Raw genomic sequence first — 27,372 nt, forward strand, 5'->3', positions numbered from 1 at the left:
TGGCTCAGCTTACTCTTGTGCCCTGTTCCTCAGACTCCAAAAGGTTACAGCTCCTGGGTGTATCTAATACCTAATTTTTGTGATTAAGTGTGATTGCCACGTGCGTCACAGAAGGTGCACAGTGGTCTGGGTTTATAAGGGCCAGGGTGTGTGTTAGCTAAAAAGAAGCTGTTTTTTCAGGGAATATGCAGTCCTGGAAAGAAGCAATGGTTTTGCTGCTGAGAGCTGCTGTGCGTTAGGGGTGGAAGGAGAGGCTTCCCGGGGGGCTGCCCGAAGCAGCCCTTGCTGGCAGGCTCTCCCCGTGGCTCTGGGGACAGCCTCTTCCAAAAAGGAGCATCAGCAGAAACATGCCGCTACGCTCCTCAGGAACCAGGTGTACTGCAAATATGTTCCAACTTGTGTCAGCAAGGCTAACTACCACTGATTTCCCCCCCGCCACCTGTGTGGTTTTGTAAAGGAGTTATGAAACCAGTTATTTCATGAGCATTCTTGAAGAGAATCACTGAAGGCACAAGAGTGAAGTTTGTTTTAACAGCTCTAACTGACAAAAAACCCAAGCCAAACCAGTTTATTAATCAGTTTACCTATTTGTTTTCAGCAACAGGTACGCAAGATGATGATGCAACAGGGGGAAGGATCAGAAAGTTAAGTGTTGGGCAGTATGACAATGATGTGCCTGGGCAGCTGTCATATAACAGGTGTGGATGGATGAAGCCTCCTGCGACGGACCAGGCTGTAAATCCAGGGTCACTGATTCCTGTAGGGGACAGCAAGGAGGTAAACAATGAAGAGTTTTTCAAGAAATACTTGTTGAAGCAGATGGCCAATAGGGAGTCCCATATTCATGTTCAGTGTCCAAAATCAGTGTGAAGCAATTGGGCACTTGCACCCTGGCAGTAAGAAAAATAAATGACTAGTTATCTCCAAAATGCAATTCAATGTTTAAGGATGTCCTGCTCTTGTCCTCTCTGTGTGTTTGCATGTTTTCAGTGTTCCAAGATCTCTCTCTTGGAACAGTGGATCAGACTATATGAAACCACCTGTAATCTCATGAAAAATGCCTCACTGTGTTGTAGGGTTAAGTGGGAATTTTCACACTGTAATTTTGGGGTTTTGTGCCTTTCCTAGATGGCTGTTGCGCATTACCAAGATGAAATAGATGGGGGAATCTTCTCTCCAACAAAAAATGGAAATGAAGCTGTCCCATCCACACCAGCTTTTCCCCTGTCACCAGAGACATCATATGGTAAGGAAATGTCTCTCTATGTATTTTAATAGCACTATTAACATTTTAGCTATTACTGAAGAGGAATTGTACTTTTCCTTCTCTCCTAGTAAAAACACCTCCGCTATACCGTCAGCGGATTCCCTCCAGCCAAAAGGTCAGCAGCCCGTCTGAGCTGTACAGAACCAGTCCTGGTAAGATACCCCTGATTCCTAAACCATTTGAAACTGAACTGTGCTTGAAGGCAACTAACACAACAGTGGTTATTCCTTTATAAATAGGACTTAATATCTGATAAATTTAGACATGTGCAAGTCAGAGAAATAGAATTTAGCAGTACTATTTTAATCATATCAAAAAGAAGTAAACAATGAAGAATTATCCAAGAAAGATTTAATGCTGTTAATTTCCAACAGGGAGTCCCATGTTCATGTTCAGTGTCCAAAATCAGTGTGGAGCAATTAGGCGTTTGCATCATGGCAATAAAAGGAAATGCAATTCAGTGTTTGAGGCTATCCTGCTCTTGTTCTCTGTATGTGTTTGCATGGTTTCAATGTTCCACAATCTCTCTGTTGATATTTGATAATATCAAAATAGTACTATCGGGAGACTGGAGTTCTGTGTGATTTTTAGTAGGTTTTGTCTCCATCTGAGGAAAGAGGCGTGATATCCATGTTGCCATTTTTCCAAGCAAGTGAAGCTGACAATAGAGCTTGGCAGTAGCTATGCTCAAGTCAAGGAGATCCTTAATCAAAGAAATGAATGTTCTGGAGGATTTTTTGCCACAATACAGTTTGTTGGTAATAGTTGATTACATGGTTAAAGATTTAATGTGATCTAGCTATGAATTTTATTAATAAAAGATTCTTCTTTGGGGCCTTAACTCTTTGCTGCTAAATGTAGCAGCAAAGCTATTGTTAGCTGTTACCTTTTTTTTTGTGAAATTTTTTAAAACAATAAGTTTTAAAAAAAAAAGTCAACGTGACTGCATCAGAAAGTTCTGGACATAGAAGGAAGCCAACAGAATTTGTATGAAACCTGAATAAAAATCACAGACGTTCATTTAAATTGTATGCATTAGAAGATGTTCAGATGATAATTCATGTGTATGTGTAGTTTTATTGCTTATGCTATGGCTCAGGCAGGATCTTGATAGTAGAGTTTCCAATAAATTTGACGGTGGATTTTGATGCAATAGTAGTTACAGTGTTGTGGTTTTAACTTTGGAAAAAACCCCTTCCAGTTTAATTTGCCTCATTTAATAGTTATCAAAAGCAAATAACATCAACACAGAATAAAATTATCTTTAGTAATAAAGCAGTGTTCTACCCAGTTCAAGACATGTCTTTATGATTCAGTTGCTGTGGCTTTGCCCTTTACTTTCTCAACTCTTAAACAATTAGTGGTAGATATCCTCCAGAGGGCAGCTTCAGCAAATCAATTACAGGTTGCTTACTGAGTTAATCTGCTGAACACTTTGTTTTTAAATGGTTTCCATTGGTGTTGCTAAGATTTAGGACTTGCCCTGGAAAATTTTGTGGCTTTCATTCTATTTCTCTATTTTGTTGGTAATTCTCCTGCTTAATTCCAAATGCTGTCATCTCTCAAATGCTGGGTTTAGATACACAGTTAATGGGACACTGAAAATAATTACTCTAGCTTAGACCAAAGCAGGTAATTCTCCCTTTGAATACCCCTTTAAAATGATGCACAAGGTGTACTGAATGCAACAGGTAAAGTGCTTGCCTCCCTATGGCTTTGCTTTTAGCCACAAACGTAATGTACTTTGACACTAAGGTTAAAGATATATGAAGTGGGTCAGCTAGAAAACATGCAATACACCATTGGTGAGCACCTCTAAGAAACGTTAGTTGGGTGACTTTCCCACCAGAGCACAGAAACTTCTGTTGCCAGAGGCAATATTAGAGTCCTACTTGAAATATTTTTTTCTTTTCTCTCTTTTCCCTTCACTATTCTACTTTATTTGTTGCCTGTATCTACAGTAAGTATCTATTTACTGTATTTACTTGCTTCTGTGTCTTCGGACTTCGGCAAGAAGTGAAGAAAACGTCTTCTCATTACGTTTGCTGCCAAACCCTAATTCGTGGCGAGAGCAAGAGCATTGTGTTTTGTGCGTTGAATGAGGCCAAGAATCTGAAGGGAACAGAAGTAGCTGTTCCTGTGGTTGAGACTGCTCTAACGCACATGCGACAAAGGTGACTCTAACAGTATGTGCTTTGCAAGAATTCTTACAGCCCCCGTTTTTAGTACTTTCCTTTGCAGCCTTGCTGCTCTTTTAAATGCTTTCATGGTTTTTATTTTAGTAGATGTTGGGAAACATACTGACTTCTCCAGGGATTTTCAGCAGATTGAGGCCTTTGGAGTCATGGACTCTGGAGTCTTAATTTCTGCCATTAAGATACTGTGCCTTTTGTCTCAGTTCAGATCACCCTTGAATTCAAAATAGTTTTGTTCTGCATCTCAGCTTTGCTGCTTATCTGCATTCCAAGTTAGTAGTGAGGATGCTGTAACATCTGGCTACCAATTATCTAGATACATCACTGTCTTATTTCCTCCCCACTTCCTTGTAGAGAACAGCTTTCAGTGTAGTTAGCACTTAGCATATCAAGGGAGAACTGCTGTGGGTTTAGAAAAGGGTAAAAGTATACATTTTACTACGCTACGCATTTTAAAAGAACAATACATGGTTTTGTGTATTCTGTATTCAAGAATTACAATGACATCCACTCTTTACGTATACAAAGTGATAAAATTATCTGTTCTTTTTGTAAGTTATTCTTGTTGTAAACTGTGTACCTTCTATCTTGAATGCATCCAATTCTGATTCTTAAACTATTTCTTGAAGTGAAGGGCACTGTCTTCACTGAAGCCTGACAAAACCCTGTATCAAATGGTGCTCTGTTAGCCCTAGAAATCTTAATTTGCTTTCCAGGTGAAACCATTTTGTTAGGGAAAGACAGTCCAGTGGTGTTCCATATCTGTCTCCCTTTCATTAGCTATGCCCTACCTCTTCTTTCTCCCCATACATTTCTTTCAGACGCCCTGTCTGCGCCAGCTAGGAAAAGCAGGATTCCTTTCCAGAGCCTTGTCCTTTCTCAGATGGGCACAAGTTTCGCCTCCCTCAGTCCGTGTTCAGGCACACAGCCCTTTCCCGTCAGTGCTGCTGCTCCGCTGATCACTTGCTGCCGTGGTTTCGTTGCCCTTCTCCTCACTTTACATAGCTTGCAAGTAATACAGCGCCCGCGGAGTTCATTCTGAATTATCTTTTGAAAGACACCTTGTTTGTTAAGACAAACTTGAGCAGTCTATAAATTGGCTGGTTTTGTAAATACCCCGTGAAAAAGCAGGCTCCAGATAGAACCCAGATAGAGCTCTCGAGTCACACAATAGCCATTGTATATCCCACGAGAGAGTCCCACGCAGCAGTGGAGGAACAGAAGCGCTATTTGTAGGCTGTTCTGAAGCTTATAAAGGCTCTCTTGTCTCGGACAGCATACAGCTAATTGAGGTCCCTTTGTATACAGAAGTAACAGATAAAACCGCAGCAAGCTCCTGGCCGGAGGACTGAGCTCTGGCTGACCAGCCCGGCCACCCCAGCCCTCGGGCTGCCCCTTGGTCAACCCTGGCCAAAGCACAGACGGAGCTTTGCAGAAAATCTGCGCTCACAGACGGGCACTGTCTTGCAGCGGAAGGCAGGGATCTGCGGAACAAGGGAAGATTGTCCATAATCCTTCATCCACTTACCGAAAAAGAGGAGACGTGATGTCCCATTTTTCCGTCTTTTCTGAACAGCCGAAGTGAACTCACGTAGTTCAGACGGTGCGTACGGTGGAATGGTAGCACGGCTGCTGGTGTGAGGGATCTCGGAGCCTTCAAGGACGTGTCAGGCCTTGCCGTTTCATACCCGCCATGGAGCTTGGCCTAGGTACTCCACTCAACGCTTGTGCTACGCACACAAGCTGCATCTTTTCTAAAAATTGCCAGAAGGTCATCTTTTCTCTTCGTGCTGTCATGGAACTCTTCAAGACCAGACACTGGCGTATTTCCATGGGTTTTTTTTTCATACAGATTCTGTTTTTATCTGACGGAGGCATTGTAATCCTAAATTCCCCCCATTGACTAACATCGGCTTACTCCGTCACATCACCCAGCAGAGTGATGTGTTCCATAAATCTCTTGGGAGGCAGAACCGCAACCTAACAGATATCCTCCTTACTGCATAATTCTATTACTGGTTATAATTTTATACTGTTGTGATTTCATACTGTTATTCCAGGATTGTAATTCCTGACAGTCACTGAGTTGCAAGGGAAGTGAAATGTACTGCTTAATTGTTTGATAAAAAAAGTCAAGGTTCTGAACTGAAAACGTTTTCGGTGTGTCAGGAGGGTTAGTAGCATAGGGAATAAAAGTGATACTAATTTATGAGAGGGAAAAATTCCCAGTTTATGATGTGCAAAAAATTTCTCCACAATATGAGAAGGTTTCAGATAATATTTACACCTGCTTTCCTCTTCTCCCCTTAACTGTTTATATAAGGTGTACATGTCCAAAGCAAGAGATAGGTATGGAGCTTTTCCAGACATCTGGGTTTATTTGCTTACACCACCAGTGCATCCACTTCAGTGGGTGGTTACCATAAGCTCTGTCCTCCTGGAAACAAAGGTGCATTTTGATTTCTGCTGCTGTTGTGATTTTGGGTTGGGGTTTTGGGGAAGTTGTTTTGGTTTGTTTTTTTAGTTTTGTGGGGGTTTGTTTGTTTGTTTTAAACATTGAGGCTATTAATGAGCAATAAAAAAATATAAGTAGAGACAAGAAATTTACGATGTTTACTACAAGGCAGACAGACAAGGTCTGTGTTATGTTTTTCACTTTCCCACAATTGACCTTGACATGTTTATCTTGTGGCTAAATACAGTGCTCATCTCCACAATATTTTTGTAATGAAACAGTTAATGTTTCTTAGTTATGATAAAATATACCATTTACTAGTGCATATGAAGCCTCTATAGGCTTCAGGAGCAAATAGGAAAGGACTTCGTTGGGATTCTACCAACATGAACTTAATTGGGTCTTCTAGAAAGAGCACGTGAAATGCTGTAAAGCATAGTCATAAGTGTTCAGAGGCTGCTTCTTGGGTGAAGTCAATATAATGTGCTATGATCTGTGTCATACTTTTTCCTCCCTGGATTCCTTTCATTGACACATTCAGCTCAGTGAAACTAACCTTTATACAAACTTTTTGTTGCACAAAGTTTGGAGATGACTTGATGTGTTTTCAAGTCTTTATTTTCACAGATGTCCTTCCCTTTGTGCCACTGATTATGATACATTTCCTAACATATCTTTCAAATACAAACATGGAAATTTTGTATCTTGTCTGGCCTGCAGAGAAAGAAAGAATGCTTATTATCAGCGATTTCAGTCTGGTAATCCAAATTCACAGCAAAGGTAATAATGTTCCATCTTGTGTGCTGAATAGATAAATGGTTTCATTTAATTTGCGTCGATCTGAATGGTGGAACATGTGTTGTAACAGAAGAACCAAACTAAAACTGAAAATAACTTGAAATACTTGTAGTCTATGCCTGCTTTTAGCGAATGATTTTAACCAAAATACTTACAGTTTACAACTGAGCTGTTTGGTAATCAGCTTTAATTGAGGGTTTTTTTTTCCCCGCTCAGTTTGGCTAAGATTTTCATGGGAGGTACTCTCCCAGTGCACACTGATTAATTTACCAAAGCTTTATTCTCTGGCTTAGAGATAAGAATGAAATTATTTAGAGATTAATCCATTTAGCTAGTTAAATATGCTGTATCTGATCACAGAATCAAAAATTCTTTAAATCTGATGCTTATGTCAAGACAAAGATATTTCACAGTAAAATGTTCTTCCGGCCCCGTGAGCTAAACTTCTGCAAGGGATGGGGTTTGGTGTGACCTACAGGTTGAACATAATGTTGAACATGAGACAAATTCATGTGCTACAGATGGTCGTGGAAAATATGTTGACTTTGAGTGCTAGCAGAATGGGTAATCTAGTGCACATGTACGTAACTCCATGTGCAGCTGCTCTATAATCCTGCAGAATTTAAAAAAAAAAAGGGGGGGGTGGTTAGGTGCTTCAGCCATTGCACTGAAGAGATGATCAGTGAAGCTAGTCACTGTCTCCTCTTCCTCCCACTCTCACTTTTGTAGCAGGATTTCCATCTGGACAGAAACACTGCGATCGCAGATCAGAACGAGCTTTAAGCCATATCCTGCCCTGTTAAAATTCCGTTGGAGAATGAATCACATACTGATTTGGAAAGACTTTCTGGTTTATGCTGTGTGTTTTGCATTCTGTGAAAGAATTCCCATTGCTTTTTTTGTTTTGTTTTACCGGATGACTTTTCATTCCATGTGGGGAAAGTGCTGATTGATAAGCAAATAGAAGAACCGAGACTGTCCCTCTAAAAAGGGAACGTTAACAGCCTTCTCAGAGGCCGGTTGGCACTCTCTGCTTTATCCATTTGAACCAAGACACTGCTGAAAAGTTAGATCAAGTCTTCTGCCTAAAATAGCAAATGTAAATTAACTTTTCTCACAGGGAAATGAGTATCCAAGTGGCGGGGACCCTAAACATAGAAACAAGCTCTCCACTTTCTCACCCACTCATTTTGTCCTGTGTGTCCTGTGTTAAAGGAATGGTAGATCTTGTGACGAAAATGCTGTCCTACAGGAATTCATATGTAATAAGGTTTTTAGCTTGGGACATTTTAAAGTCTCTTACACGTTGTAAGTCTTCCATTAATGGTAGCTCAACAGGTCTGACTGCTTGTGGATCCAACGCTAATACCGTTAAAGCAAATAACTGTGGATATGTTCTCCTTCAAGAAGATCCACCCTATAGACTTCATCCCTTATTTGGTGCACCTCACTTTAATCCAGTCTGTCTACTATATGTCCAGTCTTGACTCACTTTTTATAACACTGTGAATTTAAAATGGAACAACTGCCTTTTTTCAGAAGGAGTTATTAACTAAGAAAAACCTGGAACCAGCAGCAACACAGAAAACAGCACCTGCACGCTTGGCAACGCAGTCCACTAGAAACTCTCTCTTCATATCTTGGCAGCTGACAGCCACACAACGTTAAGGCTTTGATTCTGTCTTCAAAGCCTGCGTTGCAGATGCTCCCAAGCTCTTCAAAGACTGCCCATGGCCGAGACATCCGTGGCCTCGAGTGCCCCACGTGGCTGCGCGGTCCTGTGGCAGTGGAAGTGCCTGCCACCAAAATAAGGCGAGGGAGTATTTAGGAGAGACGCTTTTCAACAGATGGCCCACAAGCGTAGAATTTACTCACAGTGCATAACAGAACGACCACAAACCTTGTGGCGTTTTCAACAAATTATAAAGCATGCCACTTCTGCGTGATTTTCCTGCACAACAAAACATTTGAGGGGGAAAACCCCAAGAATATAAGGGAAATTGCAGGAGTGAGACCTGAGCTTTGTGCATTTTGTCTAATGTGTGTACGTGATGAAATGGTTTACTGGTGACTGCAAAATACACATGAGATAGACCCGTGAACCCTCATAATTTGAATTATCTGTTAGAAATATGTGGGCAATTTGAGGGCTTATCACCATTTCCAAATGACACACAAAAAAGCTCAAGACTTGTATAAAAGTCTGTGCTGCGTTAATCCCTGTTCATTGTGCACTCTCAGTGTTACCAACTGAAGCACACAAATACGCTACTAGTAAGTGTACTAAATATACTTCTGAGGTACAGTAACAACTTGAAAAAATAAGTGGCCCACCATTTTTCTGACATTTCAGAAAGCAAATAAAACCCAGTATGCTAGGAAGTTCAGAGGCACTTGATCCATTCTATGAAGTCGTTATGTTTATCAAGTGACAAGTACTGAGCTTTTGGAGTATCACCTTTGGTATATTCCTGTTCTCTGTAAAAGTGAAGCTTTGCATGAGATACTTGCTATCACGGTTAGTAAATTGCACCAAGATTATATGGTGAGCACTCACTTGTGTGCTCTCTCCCTTTCTCTCTGTTTACCATTTTGCAAAACCAGCTGTGTGTTCTGGAAGATGCTCATTGATATTTTTCATTGTAAACAGATGAAGTGATGCTTCTTTCTGTTATATTTATTTAATTACATAGGTATTTTATCCAACGAACAGGCATTTACAATAAACAATTAAAACTTCTGATTTAAGTATTGGATTATAAGGTTAATCCTTATTGTCCACATATTGCTTACTTATTTTCAGAAAGTCTTGAAAAATCACACAATTCCTTTAATAGCATTTGGAATTGTCAGTTTGCTTTCATTTTTTTTCCACCTCCTGCCCTCTTCCACCACCCCCTGCTCTGAAAATGTAATATATTAGATTGCTTTTATATATATATACACACACACACACACATATATATACACACACGTACTTTTTTCCTAAGTGACTTTAGGATCCCTGAAGGGCCACAGGTACATTGGATTTTTTCCCCTCCATTCCCAGAAGGTTTGGCACTGACTTAGCACTTGGAATGGGAAAAGTGGGAGAAAATTCCTGGAGTGGAAAAAACTGGGTGCGTGTGTTGGGGGAGAAACAGCAGGAAGGAAGCTGGGGAGGAGTAGAGTTGCTGTAGCTGGGGCTGAGAGATGTGATGACAGTATGTTAAGAAGAACTAGTACAGAAAGCAGAATAGATTCTTGGTTTTTTCAGTCCTTCATCAAACAGTGTGTTAAAAACACAAACTCTTAATGGTGTGTAAATAAAATGAAGTCTGAATAGTACTGCATCTGTAGCATTTCAAGGAAAACAATGTGAAGGCAATCTGAGAATTTCAATCACACTGCTAGGTTGTGCCCGCTGTTGTCACTGGATTTCCTGAATAGTCTCAGTTTGTGTTAGTGCTCTCACACCCTTTTAAGAATTTGTTCAGAAAACTTCAAGAATAAAGTAAATGAAAATTAAATTCTTTGTGGGAGATTGTAAAACAGCTATGAAGGTAATGTAGTGCTGCAGGTGAGAGGTTCTGGATCTGTGGGATAGTCACTGGGATCCTTGAATTGATCTGTATACCAGATAAACTCTAGGAAATAAAAACTGTAAGAGAAGTATTATATAGACTTCTTTAAGAAGATGAAATTGCACCATGTGAGTTTTATTGCTTTCAAAAAGCCTGAAAAATTTTGCAATTTCTTGTTATTATCATTTATTCTATTCAGATTTTTGTTTACCATGTTTTTTTCTTTGAAGATAAGTGGAGAACAAGTTAATGAAATGTATAAGAAGGTTAAGGGAACATTCATTCAGATCTTAATTGCTGCAGCCAAGCTGAGCCTTCATTTGTATACGTTGTATACATTTACCCACTAATATCAGAAAGTTGAATCATATGAATGACAGCAAGGTTTATATTTTATTTATTTTGTTGAAACTGTTTAATGCAAAAAATTGGAATAAATTATGTCAAGAAAAGGTTTGTTTTTCCTGAGCACTCAAGAACCCCTCCGTACTGAGCATAGAGAATAGATGCAGCTCCTAGTTTCCTAAGATGGGATGCATTAGATTATAAATCCATTCTACGCTTGGTCACAGCAAAATGTTACCGGAAGATTAGCAAAATATTTGTTGTTCTGGAAAACAGTGGGAGTATTTTAAAAATAGCTTGAGATTACACATCAGTTGTGGCTTGCTTTTTTCATTGTTGTTACTTTGATGTTTTCATGTCTGGTCAAAAGAGAGTGTAGTATTAATACCTTTCATTCAGTGCTTTTGAAGGGTGCCTGTTGGTTGTAATTCTCTGCAAGCTGATTTGATGCCCAACTGGGAGATGACACACTCAGTGAGTTGATAAAACTGCCTAGTACTAAGGTATGCATAAACTGTGCATTTTAATGAAAGCTGAGACCTGTGTGTAAGTAAGAGGGACCTTATATTGCACTTGCATCCCTTGAAATAACAAGATCAAGCTCAAATACTCTATGAAACAGCAAAGTATAATGTTAAATGAAAATGTTTCTGCTGTGCTTAGATTTTATTTCTTTTATCTTACTATTATTTCTATGTCTGAGTGGCAGCCTAGCAATTTGAAAACTCTGCTTGCCTGTGTTCAACTGCCACAAATATTTTGGCAATGTAGTTATTATAAAGGATGTTTGAAAAAGAAGACGAAGTTTAAGAAAACATCAGAAAACAAAGTAGAGAATGTTGAATATGTTCAAAATATGCCCTCTGTATGCAATATTTGTTCTAGAAATTTCATTCCAATTTATGCTCCGTCAGGGAGCATAGTATACCACCAGTCTGTTTGGATCACTGCTAAGGACCAAAGTCAGCTTACCATGTAGATGCACTAAGAGACTTGTAAATACCTGCATGTCAAAGGACTGTTTTCAGACGTCATTCAGGAAATTGATGCATTTTGGAAACCTCAGGTTGAGTTACTCTTGAGAGGAAAAGCAGGTCAGAAAAGACCCACGGGTCACCAGAAGAGAATACCAAAGCAAGGGAGTGTTAGTGCTGCGGGTCGCGGCTCTGGCACTTTACAGCCTGAGGAATACTCCTCCTCCTGCTCCCACCGCCCAGCGCTGTGGGCTGCGAGTTCAGTGGGCATCAGCATTGCAACCGGCAAAGTACACGCTGTGACTTCAATGCAGTGACGTCATATGTGATCGCTCAGGTCTTGACAGGTCCGTACAGTCATGCTATTAAAGCCATTGGCGTTTATAAGCGTGATTGTCTTCTCCGTTTCCCACCAGCTGACCCTAAGTCTTAGACGTTTTCTAAATCACATTTACAAGGAGGAGAAGCTCTTGCCATGCAAATCTAATAGCCAGTTAGAGGATTCACGTGTCACGGGAGAGGTCCAAGGTCCTCTCCCTCTTCGGCATGATTATCAGCACGAATCGAACCTGGCGTTCCTATGCAAGTCTGAAAACTGTGATGCTTTTGAGCCAAATTTCTTTTTCTGGCTTAGTTCATAGACATTACTATTTAATACAAGTTAGAATAACGGTAGAGCAGGCTTCTCACAGGAGGAGAACTTGAATTCAAATCTGTGGCCTGATTCAGAGGAGGTCCTCTGAACAGGATAGAGGATAAAGGGCTAACTGTATTAGACTACTTAAAGTCTGTAAGTGTGAAACTCATGTAAAGAGATTCCTGTGGTCTGGAATTGTCACCTTTCTACAGTAGCATGAACCCCTCCCTTGTGCAGTGTTTATTACCTCGCCTTAGGTGACCAAATGAACATGATTCTTCCAAAGCTCTCATTTCCCATCTATTATATGGCAAATCCAGGCTTGTGCCCTGGGGCTTTGAATTCCATTTAGCAGCAATACATCTGAACATTTAATTGCACTGTGTGCAGCTTACATCCTTCCTGTAGCTCTAGTCTAAAGGTGTTTTCTCTTGAGAGAAAGCAGCAGCATTATCTGGTATTTATTTATTTATTTAAGGGGTTTTTATATTTTCCATCCAAGGTAACTGACTGTCCTTGGAATACATGCCTGTTAGCTGAAAAGAAGATGGCATTTCCAAAGGTTCTAAACACAGCTTTTTGTTATATTCACTGGTATCTAGGAGAGCTCATAATTTCTAAAATTCAAGCAATAAAATAAACAGTGATTCTGAAGTTGTAAATGTCAAAAAAAATGTTGTTTACATAATCAAAATATTACGCAGGAAAAAACATGTTTATACAAGCCTTCGGTGTTGTAACTTTTGATCATGGTCTCAAAGCAGATGTGCCTCTTCAGTTAAACTTGAAATATACCCTGATAATACACTGGCGGCTGGTTGTCGTGGACGGAGCCATGCACGTCACTCCTAAGAGAGAAGCAACAATGTGCTTTATTGGTGTGAGACAGTGAGTTAAGAAAGTTCAGTGGTAAATATGACGATGGTTTAACAAGACTCGATGGCAAGGTACACTTGAGTATTTACTGCATAGAGGACAGGGTCAGACAAAACTGCCAGGGAGACCTTCCCATTGAGTCATGAGGTTCAGAAAGGACCCCCTTGCGTTCTAAACCCCTTCTCAGAGGGGAGTTTAGGTGCAGCTGGATCCAGACTTAGTCCCAGACTTGGTCAGTAGTTTATGTCTAAAGGATTATATGTGTGCAATCAATCCTTGCTATCATTTAGCTAAGATGTCAAAGTTTCAGTGCACTTATTCCCAATTCACTTACCGAGTACCTGACGCGATAAGGACTCTCTCAACCTCGAGGAGTAACCTTGAGAGCTGTCCCTACCCAAGGGGAGATCCTGGTGTGCAGCCTGCTGCCATGCAGGAGAGCTCAAGGGGCCCTGGGCTGTCCACTATGTGTGGAGTAAGGTGATTGACTTATTGTCACATTTGCATACCAGCCGTCTTTTGGTTGGTGCATGCTCAATTAGCCCTCGGCTACTGTGTTGTTGTGTGTCTCCCCCAAAATCTGCTTTGAGCAGATGCAGCCATCGCGACCAGACGCGCCCACTACGACCGACCGCCACCGGTGGGTGTCACCTGAGGAGGGTTATGGGAAATACAGGTCAGGTTGAGGGGAGCACACCGTCACAGTGGTGGTGGTGGTTTGGTTTTTTTTTCTGGGTTTGGGTTTTTTTTTTCCCTCTCTAAGAACCAGTGAAAAATTGATTACTTGAGAGGTTTCTGAAGCACTAAGTTTTAGAGAGTTTGGTTTTTATTTTTCCCTTTCAGTGGGAAAAAGTCATGCTTTTCCCCACATAAATCTGTCATTTGACCAATAACTATCTATGTATTCACTGAAGTATATATGAGTAATACCTTACATGTATAGAAAAAAGAGAAGAATCTGAAGATGAGAAGTCCATCGCTAATTTTTGCTTGTTCTGACGATGCAAGAGATAAGCCATTGGCAGAAATTTACCCGCAGTTTAACAGAAATACAGGATTGGATGAGCAGGCAGTCTGGCAGATGTGGATTGTTTTTACACCTACCTGTTGATGCTAGTTAGCAGTGCGCATGGGTAGCATGCATTTTTGAGATGTTACTAGTCCTTTTGTCTGGAAAAGCTTAAATTAACAAAAATCCATGGGAACAACTACTTCCCTTGCTATGATTACATGAAACAAGCTTTTTCAAATTTTCCAGGGTGAGGCCTCCTACTATATGACGTGGCACTCAATGACTGTGATGTGCCAGAATAATCCATGTAGTTTGAGGGAAGGCTGAAGGAGAAGGCGGCTCCAAAAACTGAAGTACAGCTGTGAGCACACCTTTTCAAAACAATTAAAATCAAAATGATCCTGTGTTTGGGTGCCTTGTTAGGTCTGGTCTGCTGCATTCACAAGTCAAAGATGTTCTGTAATTTCAGAATTACAGATTGTCCAGCAATGAGCGAGGACACAGAGGAAATACACATTCAGTCCCACTTAAGTATTTTCAGTCCAAAGGCCATATTGCTGTATGTTTTTAAAGATGCTGTTCTCCTACATTAACTCCCGCAGAAGAGGAGAAAACTAAATTCATCTGTGTTTTTCTACACCTGATTTAGGCATGTTATTTCACAAAGCCATTCGTATTCAGACACCTAGTAAACAAAATCTGAAATGCACTGTCACTTGAGATGGACTCCCACATTTCTGTCAGTAATGGGACTGGCAGGGAAACGTATGCCATTCCTTCACAAAGCGTGGAATTTGCTGAATTTGCGTCTGAGGACCACAGCATAGCCACTCTCCTGCAGGGTTTCCTCTTGGAGAAAGGTGCATGTTACAATTCCAGCCCTGCATTTTAAGCTACTTTGGATAGATCTTGCAGTGTGATGGTTCTGATGAAACTGGGAGTCTTGTGCACTTTACCTAGGAGGCCTTGCTATGTGAGTAAATACTACCACCTGGCAGAGGATGGAGAACCTGACCTGATCCTTGTCTCTGTGCTGTGCCTGGCACAGCTATGAAACCAATTTTCCTTGCCAAATAACAGACCCTCTCCTTTTGGGATGGCATCATCTCACAAACTGGGCTCACTTAAACCCAACCAGTTCCTCACCCGAGACGTCCCACACCCCCCTTCCCTTCCTAACTCTTACTTCTGTGCTTTTGTATACAATAAAATTTCAGTCTGGCCCTTTATATCTCCTGGCTTCAGAGTTCCAGATAGTTTTTCTTTTCTTCCCTGGAACTCAGCTGGCTGAAACTTGGAGCTTGTGACAGAAGGACAAACAAAAGGCGAGGTTTTGTGTCAAGCACCTTTTGTCTGACATTAAGTGTTCATGTCAAAGAGGTTTTGTTGATGAACAGCACCGTAAGTATAAGCAAGTCTGATTCTGTTAGAAAGCTCCATGCAAAAAAAAAATCTTAGCAGAAGGTGAATTTGATAAAATGTTGACAAAACTCAAGTACGTTAATGATTTTAATTACCTGGCTTCTACTTGCATTACATTCATACGTTACTTTGGAGAGGAACGCTTTCTCACTTAACCCAGCCTTTGTGTGGTATCTCAGCCCACTGTTACCTTCTTGGTTAAACATTACTTATCCTTGTTCTCTTCTAAGTCAGCAAGTGCAAAGAGAGGAACAAGCAGAGCTTCCAAAACTTGAAAATCAGGAAGGAAATGGGACATCCAAAGGTTTCCTGTGATTACAGTGCTTTTTATGCGGAGCCAGAAGTGCTTTCTACGGAGAGCAAATTTCCCTAATAGTTACTGTTTATAGGAGTTTGAAGACTGTGTTCGATGGCATTTGTCTCTGCCAGGAAGCATCCAAGACAAAGTGTAGTTGTATAATAAATTAATCAAAGTAACTGATGGCAGTTCTGGACTGCTGCATTGATAAGCTGTTCTGCCCCTGCGGCAAGGATTGTCCCTCCTTTTTTACCTGATAGCGTGGTGTATATCACGATGACTCCTTGCTATTTGGGTGTCCTGGGTGCAGCCATTATGAAGGTGTTTAACAGGAGCAGCTGCTATGAAGAGAGAATCAGTGGTAGGGGCGAATATTCTTAGAAAGGAATAGTTTGATTTAGTTTACCTCTTGGTCTGTGGAAGAAAGCAAGATTCCAGTTAGTTTCCCAGTACTCGTCTCTCTAATCAAGCCAATTTGTATGTTTTAAAGCTATCGACAGGGTTTAGTACGTGCGTTCAAAATATGTTGCCGTTAGAAATTTGAAAGCGATTGAGTAATTCACGGCAGGAAAGCTTTAAATGGTCGTATTTGTTTCTGTCCGTATCAAGTAGTTCCCTATAGTCATCCTTTCAGAAGACCCGGTGCCCTGGGCCACGGGAGAACAATCCCAGGCGGAAACGCGCTGCCCGTTGCGGCGTTTCCACTCATCTTCCTGACCCGTAAATAAAACCCGCTCCGAACAATGACGGGGCGATGGTGAACGCGGCGCGGCGGGGCTGCACGTGCTGTTTTGTGAAAGAAACCTTGGGAAGTGAGTCAAGCCTTTATTCAAGAGCTCTGGACGCTAAATTTATCGGAGAGCGTCGAGCCAGTTTGGCGTTGCGGAGCAGCCGGGCTTTGGGCCGCCTCAAAAAGCGCTTCTCTCGGTTTTGTGCCTGAAAGAGACCCGGCCGTGGGGTGCGGCCAAGCTCAAAAACCCCAAAACCCCGGTCCCAAAGTGCGCTGGGGGGCAGAGGAGGGCGGCGAGCCCCCCGACCCGGGTGTCTGTGTCCGTGTGTCCGTCCCCCTCCCCGGGGGGGGACGACGACTCCGACGGCAGCGAGGTGGAGCCGGCGGGGCAGGGGTACGGGGCGGGGGGGGGCGGCCAAGCCAAGAGCCAGCCCAGCCGCAGCCGGGGAATTCTTTTCCCTGCCGGCCGCGGCCCAGCCCGGCTCTCCGCCGCCGCCGACCCCTCTCGGCGGTGAAGTTTTAACGCTCGGGGAAGGCGGGGGGGGGGGAGCGGCCGTTCCCCAGCGGCGGCTGCGCGGCGGGACAGCCCGCCCGGGTGCCCCGAAGCCGCCGGCGGCATGAGGCCGGACCGCCCCCGCCGGGGGGGACGGGGACGAGGGGGACGAGGAGGAGGATCCCGGGCGGCCCCCGCTCCCCGGGAGAGCCGCTGGCACGATGGCTTCCACAGGTAGGGGCTCGGTTCCCGCTCCCCTCCGCCCCTCCTTTGTGCGGTTTTTCTCCGGCCGGCAGCTCGTTTCCGCGGGGGTTGCGTTTCCCCGGCCGCCTTCCTCCCGCCGGGGGGGGGGGGTGTCTGTCTGTCTGTGTCTGTCTGTCTGTCTGTCTGTGTCTGTGTGTCTGGGGTCGAGTAACGCCGGTTGCGGTTGTGCAGCAAACGGTCGGAGCCCTCCGAGAAACTGAAAAGGTTTCGCGGGCGACGGGGTCTGTCAGCGTGAGGAGGTTTTGGGGTTTTTTGTTGTTTTCTGCGGTCGGCGGCGGAGGGCAGGGGGCTGGGTTCGTGAACTTGGGAAGTTATTCTTCTGCTGAGGAAGACTTCCAATTTTTTTGGGGGGGGGGGGGGCGAGTGTTTTTTTTTTCAAAGTAGAAGGAACGGGGACTGCCTGGAACGTATATAATTGCTGACTACGTACAAAAACGTTGTCCAGGCTGATGCTTTTTTCCTCCCCCGAGGAGTTCCTAGCAGTGTTACAGCAGCATTAAATCTCCTTTCAAAAGCATGCAAAATGAACTGACTTAGTAAACATAAGTCCTTCCTGAACGAGGAATATCACATCGTTTTCCTGCTTTCTTGTTTAACGAGAAAAACTAGCACTGGCAGAGTAATTCTTCTGATTCAGGCAGTGCATGTAAAATATTCTCGCTTTCTTACTCCAGATGTGAATTTTCCATCAAAATAGAATACAGCCTCAGAGCAGCCAACTGTTGCATGGTGCGATGCGCAGGGTGCACCAGAGTACTTGAAAGAGCCTGATTCTTTCGGCCTTGATGCGACCAATTTTTTCTATTCAGTCAGTAGCAGCAGATGCTCGTGTGAGGACTGCAACCCTGAAAGGAGAGTTCTTGAGTCACAGTTCTTAAGAGACAGACCAAGAAAACACCTAATCGCTTCACTTCTCAGTCCCGTTACATGACGCTGAGCAACACTGAAGATAGACTGAACTGAGTTTGGTTTTGCCTGTTTCAATCCCAGATTATTAAAAGCAGCTTCTGAAAAAGCGGGTTCCTTTTCTGGTCCTAAAATTAAAATGGTTTAGGTACACTACTTCAAAACTAAAAAGCAGCCCTCACTTTGGGTATTCAGGCCGCCGTGAGCTGGGTTCAGCCATTTGTTACAGGCGAGTGACTCCAGAAGAGTGAACTGGTTGAAGAGGGTCACCTTTAGGCAGAATGTTTCTGACGGTAGAAGAGCAGGACCGAAGTGAGACTTTTGGTAAAGGTCTGAACATCCGTTTGATTGCTTCCGTTCCTCCTGCTGGGTAAGTACTCCTCTGGCATCGAAAGCTGCACGCTCGGACCTCTCTGGTGCCTGCTGACACCAGGGAACTGGACCGAGATGGGAAAAGGGGAGTTCAAACTCCCTCTTCCCTCTTTTTTTGCCTTAGGAAGAGTCGATAGGATCGTACCACAAAAGTGAAAATGTCACTGATGAGTCTGGGTGCTTGCTTTCCAGGAATGCCAGAAAGTCAGCCCCAAGCTCACTCCCTTCTCTGTTCGCTCAGTATTTGCTCCAGTTTGCCCCCCCTACCCCCACCTTTGCCCCCTTTACATTGGTTTTGCAGTGGATCTGTCAGTAGGTACGAGTTGCATTTTTCAGTTCAGCACAGGCAACCCGGACCTGCATCTCCCACATCTCAAGCAATTTTGGGAGCTAGTGAACTTTGGAGCACAGGGCAGAGGTTTTACTCTCTCTTTTCTTGAAAGGTGCTTGGTCTTTCAGGGCATTCTGCCTGAAAAAGTATTACTATTTATTTTGAAGGTGCCAGTTTGTACGCTTCTGTTGCCTAGTGGGTTTTTTTCCTCATCTAAAACTGTTGCAGTTTACTTTTACAGTTTGGTGAAAATTGTCGTATTCAGCAATGTGAATATCTGAAATTCCACTAGGAGATAAACCACGATAAGAATGGAATTGGCTGTCTCTAAAGCCACTTAACTAATTTGCGGTAAAAACTTAGTGCAGGCATGTTAATAATTAAATTCTAATTGTTTGGTTGGATTTGTTTTTGTATATTACTGAATGGTCTGCTGTACTTAACAGGCTGAATAGTAGTGCTCTTGTTTATGCATTATGGACTGACAGTGGCTCTCTCTCCTAAAGAGTGTTTTAATAAATGTCACATTTTATGTTTGCATGTGACCCGGATGGCTTGAGGAGATGCTTCTGCAGCCGATTTGCATTCCTAAGACAGCAAAGCTATGCTTAAAGTCAATAGCAGAGCATCTGCAAGATCTTTTAAAATACATGAGAAGACATGTGCAACTGATTGCTTTAGTCCCTGGGGAAGTTTCTTTTTTTTTTCTTTCTGGGACTATTTGGGAAAATAAATTCGTATAAGAAAGCCCTTCAGAAAGGCGCGATAAGAATGCTACTGCTTTGAAGATGCTGTATTGCAAATTCTATTCAGCAAGTATGAGTTATTTGTATTTCAGTATTTTTGAATGAACGTATGATAGCAAGCTTCTGTGACAGACGGCGTAAAGGTCTGTCAATGGAATGGGTATTTCCTCAGTAGAAAAGAAGCTGGATAGTAAGATCTTCAGGGCAGGGACTGTGGGTGGGGGAAAGCCGGGTCTGGTAAATCATCCTTTCGATACTTATCCTTGTGCAGACAGGGGCAGAGGGTAAGTGCAATTAATTCCCTGATCCTGGGGTTGCCTGGAGATAAGCTGACCCCTGGCGCAGCTTCAGAGGCTGCGTTTGTTTGTTGCTGGCAGGAGGCTCCGTGGGCCGTTATGGGAGCTAGAAGTTGCCGGAGCGCAGGAATGTCCCAGTGTGCACCCACTCTTGTCCTGCATCTTGCCAGCAGGCGAGAATCTCCCGTGGAGGTGGCGAGGCGCCAGCCTTGCTCCCCCAGTGCTTGCTGGGGAGGGCTGCTGCGCCAAGGATGTGTCCTCGGGGGCAACACGGGTGATTTACAGCCCTCTTTAGGCATAAGGCAAGAATGGATTTTTTTTTTTTTTTCCCCAAATACATTTGAAAGGTTCCCAAAACACAGCGAACGCTTTCTAAATGCACACAATAAATAATCGCATGAAGTTAGAAGCCTTCGGCACTGCAGCGTAGCTTACCTTTAATTACCAGCAGTTTGGGTTCCAACTGTCGAATGTGTTATTTCTTCCACCAAATAAATGTCTCTGAGAAATACTTTACCGCCTCTCTAGATTTGCTGCTTTATTTCCCAGGTTGTCAGCCACCGCACTGTTGTGTTTTCTGTAAGAGCCAAACATGTAATACATATTCCACCGAGATCCTTCTCAGTACTGTTTAATGAAGCAACTGAAGCTGCCCTTCCCAGCGCCGAGAGGTTAGTATGTGGATGGATGCTAAAGCCACCATCTTCATAGCTTCTCCAGGTTCAGCCCGACTGATCTGGATACTTGCAGAGAGAGTTGACCCACTCAGACAGGCATGAGCAGGATCTCCAAGCAATAGTGACTTTGTCTTTCCCTTCACAAGTATGAAAAAAATATTTGTTCTATTATATCTGTTTGCTATTGGTGGGGTTTGGAAAAGCGGGGGAACTGAACTGCAGGTGCTGCCGTGATGGTACATGGTTTTGACTCATGACATGTTCTCCTTCTGAAAGAACATAGGCAGTCGTGAAGAAGAGTTTACGGATGTGCATAAAAACCAGCGGATTCCAGGCCAGCAGAGAAACTGCCCCTGTTCCATCCATTTAAAAAAACCCAACAGAAAACCCCCAAACCTAAAACCCCCTCTTTTTATCCCTCAACTGCATGCCTTTTTTCTCTGTTAGTGAATTAGACCAGTGGTCTCCGAAGTGGGGTGTGTGCAACCCAGGTGATGCACAGGACGATCCATTGGGGTGTGGGAAGAAAATAGTAGAACTTCAGTAGTACATCTGTACAATTCATATTTAAATAAATATACATGTATTAGGGGGGGTGGCCTCGAAAATTTCTTACTGGTGGCATATGCAACTAAAAAAGTTTGGAAATGACTGTGTTAAGACTCTTCAGCGTGAGGAAATTAGCATTACCGTAGAAAGATAGAAATGATGTTTGGGAAGCACCTCAGGGGCTGTGTAGTCCAACCTGTGACTCAAAACGGGACCATTACGAGTACTGGATCCTGCTTTGTCTGAGTCAGGAAACCCCCTCCTGGTGGAGGTTCCACCACAACCCTGGTTAACCTCTTCCAGCGTTGCACTGCCCATGGTGACAAAGCTCTTTTTGATTTCTAGTGAGAATTTCCCCAAGACTTTTTTGTCTGTCACTACTGAGAAGAATTCAGCTCTGTTGTCTCTTCTGGCAGAGAAGAGACCCTCTTCTAGTAGTTTTACGCTGCTTTTAGGTTCCCCACCTAGTTGCTTTTCTTCTCCAGACTAAACAATCCCGGCTCCATCATCCTGTCGTCATGGGCTGTGTGAGCAAGGCCCCTGGTCAGCTTGGTACCCTTCCACTGGGTCCCATCCAGGTTCTCATGTTCCTGAACTGGTGGCCTAAAACTGAGTTTAGTATTCCAAGTGAAGCCTTCCCAGCATCATATACAGAGGGGTAATAACCAGCTTCCTTTAATCTGCTGGCCGTGTTCGTCCTGCTATAGCTCAGTATGCCTGATTTGGGATGCAAACAAAGTGAAGAGTCTATTTCAGCCTGATACCCACTGCAACTCCTGATCCTTTTCAGCAGGGCTGCTAATTACTGGTTGGATCCCAACCCATATTGCTGCAAGGTCTTGTTCTGCCCCAGATACAGATTTTTTGTATTTCATGTTGATCTTAGGATTTCTGTTGGTCCAGTCCTCACTCAAGTTCACCAAGGTCCCGATACTCGTTATTGCCATTCTTAAAGGTGGGCTTAATATTATCCCTTTCCTAGTTATTAGTGTGGTTCAATGAAGCAGAATCATTGGTATGGACATCAACCCTTATTTTAAGTTCTCAGATTTTCTTAAGAAAATTAGAAAGGCGGACTTCCAAATTCCTTGCTAATTGATAACATTCAGTTGCGCGGGAGTTAATCTGAGCAAAACAGGGTCTTTATACCTTAGTTTGTATGCCTTTGTTTTTGCTGTCTAAGGTGAAGTAAAAAGCAAAAAACATGAAAAGAAGGTAAAAACTCTCTTAGTATTTTAGGATTTTTTTTTTTATTCTAAATAATTTAGACTTTTGAAGAAATACTGGGAAAAGCAGGGGCTCTGTTGCTATAGTCAAAGTCAGTAAACTAGCTAGTCAGATAGTCAATCTGCTTAGATTAGTCAATCTTATAGTATAAAATCCAGTTTATTTATAAAATACACTTATAGAAAATGTTGTAGATTTTCATGCTTCCTCAGAGCTCCGTGGCAGTGGAGACTTTATATAGCTTGGTGACTACGGTGGGTCAAATGACAAGGGCCTGATTCAGCATTTGGTTGCTGCGGGTTTTGGGGGGAGATTGCTGGAATAACAAGCTAGCTAACGATGACAATCGTTATCTCAGTCTACAAGATGTTATTACGAAAGTTTCTTAACAGATACCTGTTTTCTAAAATATAAACCTTCCAAATCTATCCTATAAAAAATGGGAAGAACATTAACTTCTTTTTTGACGACAACGAACAGGAGGGTGTTTTGTTGCTGCCTGGGGCTGTTAAGGGTTTTGCTTTCAGTGTATATGGCTTAGGTCAGCTTACTTGTGTTTTAACTCTTCCCAACCAAAAGAAACAGTAATACAGTAAATTAGGTGTTGTTCTCAGAGCTGTGTTTGAAACACTTAGGAAATAATGGTGGAAGCTGGCTAGCAGCAACAGCTTAGGGGAATTTAGCCCTGAATGAAAGGTGGAACAACTCGTGTTGGAAAGGATAGCATATACTATGCAAAAAGAGGTAATAAAGGTATTCTCTTCCCTGGCAGCTGAAATTATAAAAGCCAAGATCTTAAGCATCTTTCATAGATTTCCACATATTCCGTGGAAAGGAAGGAACAGCGGGACCAAAGTTGACAGGTTTCATGGAAGAGAATAATTTGGTTCACTATTTTTGTGAAATTGAAAGCAGAATATAGCAAGTATAAAAGGTCAGAGTTTCGGTGAAGTCAATAGTTTGCACACTGACTGAAAGCAAGAGAGAGTTTCAGCATTAGCTCAGTGTCTCTTACTAACTTTGGCACTTCAGCATTTGGAAAAGCAGGAGAGAGAGTGAACCTTAGCAAGCTAATGGACTTGGAAAGGTGTTAGGTTGTTAACTGGTTTAAGTGGGTCATCTTGCTGTCTCCTTTCTCCATACGCAGGGTTTTTAATTCCGCGGAGGTTGCTGAGTTGCTCCTTAGCTTCACCGGTGCCAGTGCTGTTGCTGGCACTCTGTCAGCTGCTGGAGGGACTCTTTCTCCAGGGAGCCAAATCCTTTTGTCAGAAATTCACTGTTTCCAGGGTTTCTGGCTTTACGTAGTCGCACAAGCCTCTGCCACTCCGTACTCAGGCTGTGCGGTTGGAATTGTGTGCTCCTTTTCGCTTCATCCGGTCAAACGAGCTGTCGCTGGATGTTGCACGTCAGTACCTCTCTCCACTGGAGCTCTCTTCCTTGCTCCAATTTTTTCTTCAAAACTGTGATTTTCCAACTCATCTTTCTGTCAACATTTCCCTTGCTTAAATACTGGCAGAATGTCTTAGAAGACCTAAAACTGTGCCCACTCGGTATCATTAGCTCTGTACTTTGCTTGGTGGTGGTTTTGCTTTCATTGATTGTTTCCCTGATAAAGCTTTCTCCACTCTTTTCCCTTCGTAGATTTTAAGGTTTGGAAAGAAACATATCTAAGCAAACCTCTTTCATAAAATGTGCTTAAGATCTTCATCCGGTACTTTTTGTCTTACTGATATATTTCAAGCCATGGAGCCATCCACCGTGTATCTAGATACGTTGTTCTGGTGCTTAATACTAAAGGCTAGGGTTTTCTTCGATCCTTGCTTTACCTTTCGTTTTATGTGTAACATGTCAGCTCTGAGTTGGGCCTAAATCTTCTGCAAGACATTCAGGTGAATGGCAGACTAACTTGCTTAATGAATAATAAAATTTAATATTGGAAAAGGGAAGTGGCCATCTTTTGACCCGTGGTCTCCTGGATGAAATAAAATTGTGTCAGCAGAGACTATTGTAGTAGAAACGCTTACAGTTCCCTAGATGTGGGAAGGAGAAGTGAACAGCTCAGCGCTGTGTGGTGGAGTTTACATTGGCAGTAACGTAAACTCCCATTGGTAGTTGGAGCCAGCTGGATGCCAAGTTGCAAAGTGCCACGGAGTTTTTGGTGAATGCTGGGCAGCACTGCGTGCATTTTTTCCAAGATGTTTCAAAGGGAAGAAGATCTTGAGAATGCTTGTCTGGTAGGACGAGTCCAAGGTGAGTCCTGGGAGAATGAGAAATACCAAGTCCTTAGTGGGATGCAACCATCCAAAACCAAAAAAATACTTCTGCTGTGTAGAGAAGATACTGAACATTCTTCCATTACATTCCTAGATGTCTTCAGTTCTGTCTTTGTAGATGAGTTTGTCGGGAAAGCTGTCTAAAGGAATGGGCTCATCAGCTGCTTGTGTGAACAGCGAGAGGTGGAAGCGGAGGGACCTCTGAATGAGAGGGTTGATAGGAGCAGTGTTTCACAGCCGCGTGTGCTGTGCCTTCTTGCAGTTCTTTTGTTAGGCTGGATTTTTTCGTCATTGCTGAAGCCATCAAAGGGTGGATCAAGAAATAGACTGTGAAATTTAAAAGTATTGCACAAAGCTCCTTATCCCTCTGCTGCTCTTTATGGCTGGCAGTGGCTCGGTTACTTTGGCTTACTTTAGAGCAATATGCTTTTCTGTGTCCCATTCAGCTTTTAGGCTGGCCTGAGATAGTTCGGGGGTGGTCAGCTCAGGGGTTTGGGAGTGACTTAGAGCTCCCTTTCCCCAAAAGGTGTAACTGAGGATCTTGACGGGAGTTTTCAAGCTCATGCAATGCAGGTTAGCTATCGCCTTCTCACAAAAAAGGACTACGAAGATGGAATATATGAGAAGCTGCTAAAGCACAAGGTTTGACAGTGGAATGACTGCTCCTTTCACTTCCCTGCCATTGTTGCACCGTTGTCTCCAAAGCTGTGAGGTGATTTTGCCCTTCGGCTGCTACAAGAAAGAGGAAAAGGAACATTTTTATGTATCTTTTATTTGGACCATGGCTGGGTTAAGCCACTCTGGGGTTTTTTGGTGGAATTTTTTTTCAGGGTTCCTTTTTCTTTTTTGTTTCAATAGATGTAGTGAATTAAAATAAAAGTTAATCTATAACATCTTACTTTATATAGCTGTGTCTTAGGCACATCCAGGAGTTTCTGCTTAAAAGTGAAAGAAGCTTGTGACTTTTACAAGTATTTGTCCTTTGCTGCCAAGTGGGACAGTAGAAGAGTAAGCTGGATATTTTTCTGCCTTGCATATAGGCACAATAGTATTAGTTTTCTTCCTGAATGTCACTTTTCAGTAGCATGTGATGCAAGGAGTCCAACTCCTCTCTTAGGTTCTGCCTGTGAAGTTGATGATCAGTGATAGTGAATGTAGGTAGGCAGGTCTGACCCAGGTGCATGAAGAGACATGAACACGAATGATCCTGGTTTTCTCGTGTCACTTCTTTTAAGTAGGGAGCTGCACTTTTTACGCTGTCAGTGTTCTCACAGATGCAATGGCGTGGATTCAGTAGGGGCCTGCAGCAAGAAGGACCGATGCTTTGCAGCAGACATGCCAGGGAAGTCTGTACCACGCATACAGAATTCTGGTAGAAGCCATGAGATTGCACTGAGTAGATGATTCTGTGAGATAAAAGGGTTAACAGCTGACCGGTGAGTGTGGACTCTGCATCAGACAATAGAGAGGACATAGCTGAAATATTCAGCAAGCTTGTTTTTAATTGAAATGTAAACAAAGCTGCTTTCATGGGAAGTGCCTTTCAGATATACTTGTTTCTAGCCTGGGAAGAGTTGTACAGAGTTCCCGTTCTTTCTGCAGATTGCATGCCTGGCTGCCAGTGGCTTTTCACTCTTAGTTTAATATTTTACACCTGTGAAAATTGGGTATGAAAAGAAATGCTGCAGCTGTGACAGCGGTCCTTCCATCACGCAGCGTTCGGTGCTCTAAAGGTGATAGCAATGGTCCAAGGCCTGAAACAGGGAAGAATCAAGTTTTGGTCCAGTTTTTCAAGCAGGTGCTGTTATTGGTGGGAGGAGGAGAGGACTTTGCTATGTAAACGCTTTAGATTGACTCTTACGCACATAGCTGAGATTGCATTGGAGTGGGAGAAGATTTTAAGCTGTTTCAGAAGGAGACGTACAACGTTAGTTTGACCAACCCGCCTTCAACTAATCAGCTTTTTCTCAGATAATAGTAAAGACAAAGTAATACTACTTTATTATGTATTGAAATCATTGCTTAACATCAGTGTTCATAACACTTGGGTAAACAGTCAATCTTTGTAATACTTGTGTAAACAAACACCACTGATTTCAGTAGGAATATGGCCTAAATGATGGGTTTATGCAGCCAGCTTTTTCTGACTGTTTGCACCAGTATGAGAACGAGTGTAATGTATCTGAGCTATTAGAGAGATACAGATTCAGATTTCTCTAGCTCTTCCACACCACACACATTTCTGCAGTATTTCCTTAAAGTTCATTTTTATGGCTGGTGTGGATATAGTTAAAGTAATGGGTATAGTTAAAAGACAGTGTTGCAATTTTGTAATGTTTCCCTCATCCAATTACACGTTTGTTCTGTACAGTATGTGTGCTATGTGAAGAATTCAAATGGTTTTCAGTCAGGGCACTGATTTGCAGATTTTCTTATCTCAGGCATTTCTTTCAAGTACCTTGCACCCTCCTCTTTCAAATAATAGCAGAGCCCAGCTCTGCCATGAATTGAAGGGAAAAGGATTTATTCAGTCTTGTTTCAGTGGCGCTCACAGAAATAGTGAGAACCTTCCTCCTTTTTACATTACGAATATTTTCTTATGGAAAAGATGCATTAATATGATCTTAACTCTTTGTAGGGCTGGAATTGTTCCGCAGCTTTCTTCT

General features: G+C 42.7%; 1 protein-coding gene across 7 annotated transcripts in view; it reads left to right on the top strand.

The window, feature by feature from the left end:
* Positions 1-27,372, top strand: part of TNS3 (tensin 3) — a 241,639-nt gene that overhangs the window by 187,697 nt on the left and 26,570 nt on the right. For all 7 annotated transcript variants that reach the window (XM_069809298.1, XM_069809301.1, XM_069809303.1 and 4 more), the window contains 3 exons: positions 599-777; positions 1,129-1,246; positions 1,336-1,419. In XM_069809298.1, the coding sequence (XP_069665399.1) occupies positions 599-777; positions 1,129-1,246; positions 1,336-1,419 (381 nt within the window). The remainder of the gene's footprint in view (positions 1-598; positions 778-1,128; positions 1,247-1,335; positions 1,420-27,372) is intronic.

This window comes from Haliaeetus albicilla, chromosome 21 (assembly GCF_947461875.1).
Source record: "Haliaeetus albicilla chromosome 21, bHalAlb1.1, whole genome shotgun sequence".
Lineage (NCBI taxonomy): Eukaryota > Metazoa > Chordata > Aves > Accipitriformes > Accipitridae > Haliaeetus > Haliaeetus albicilla.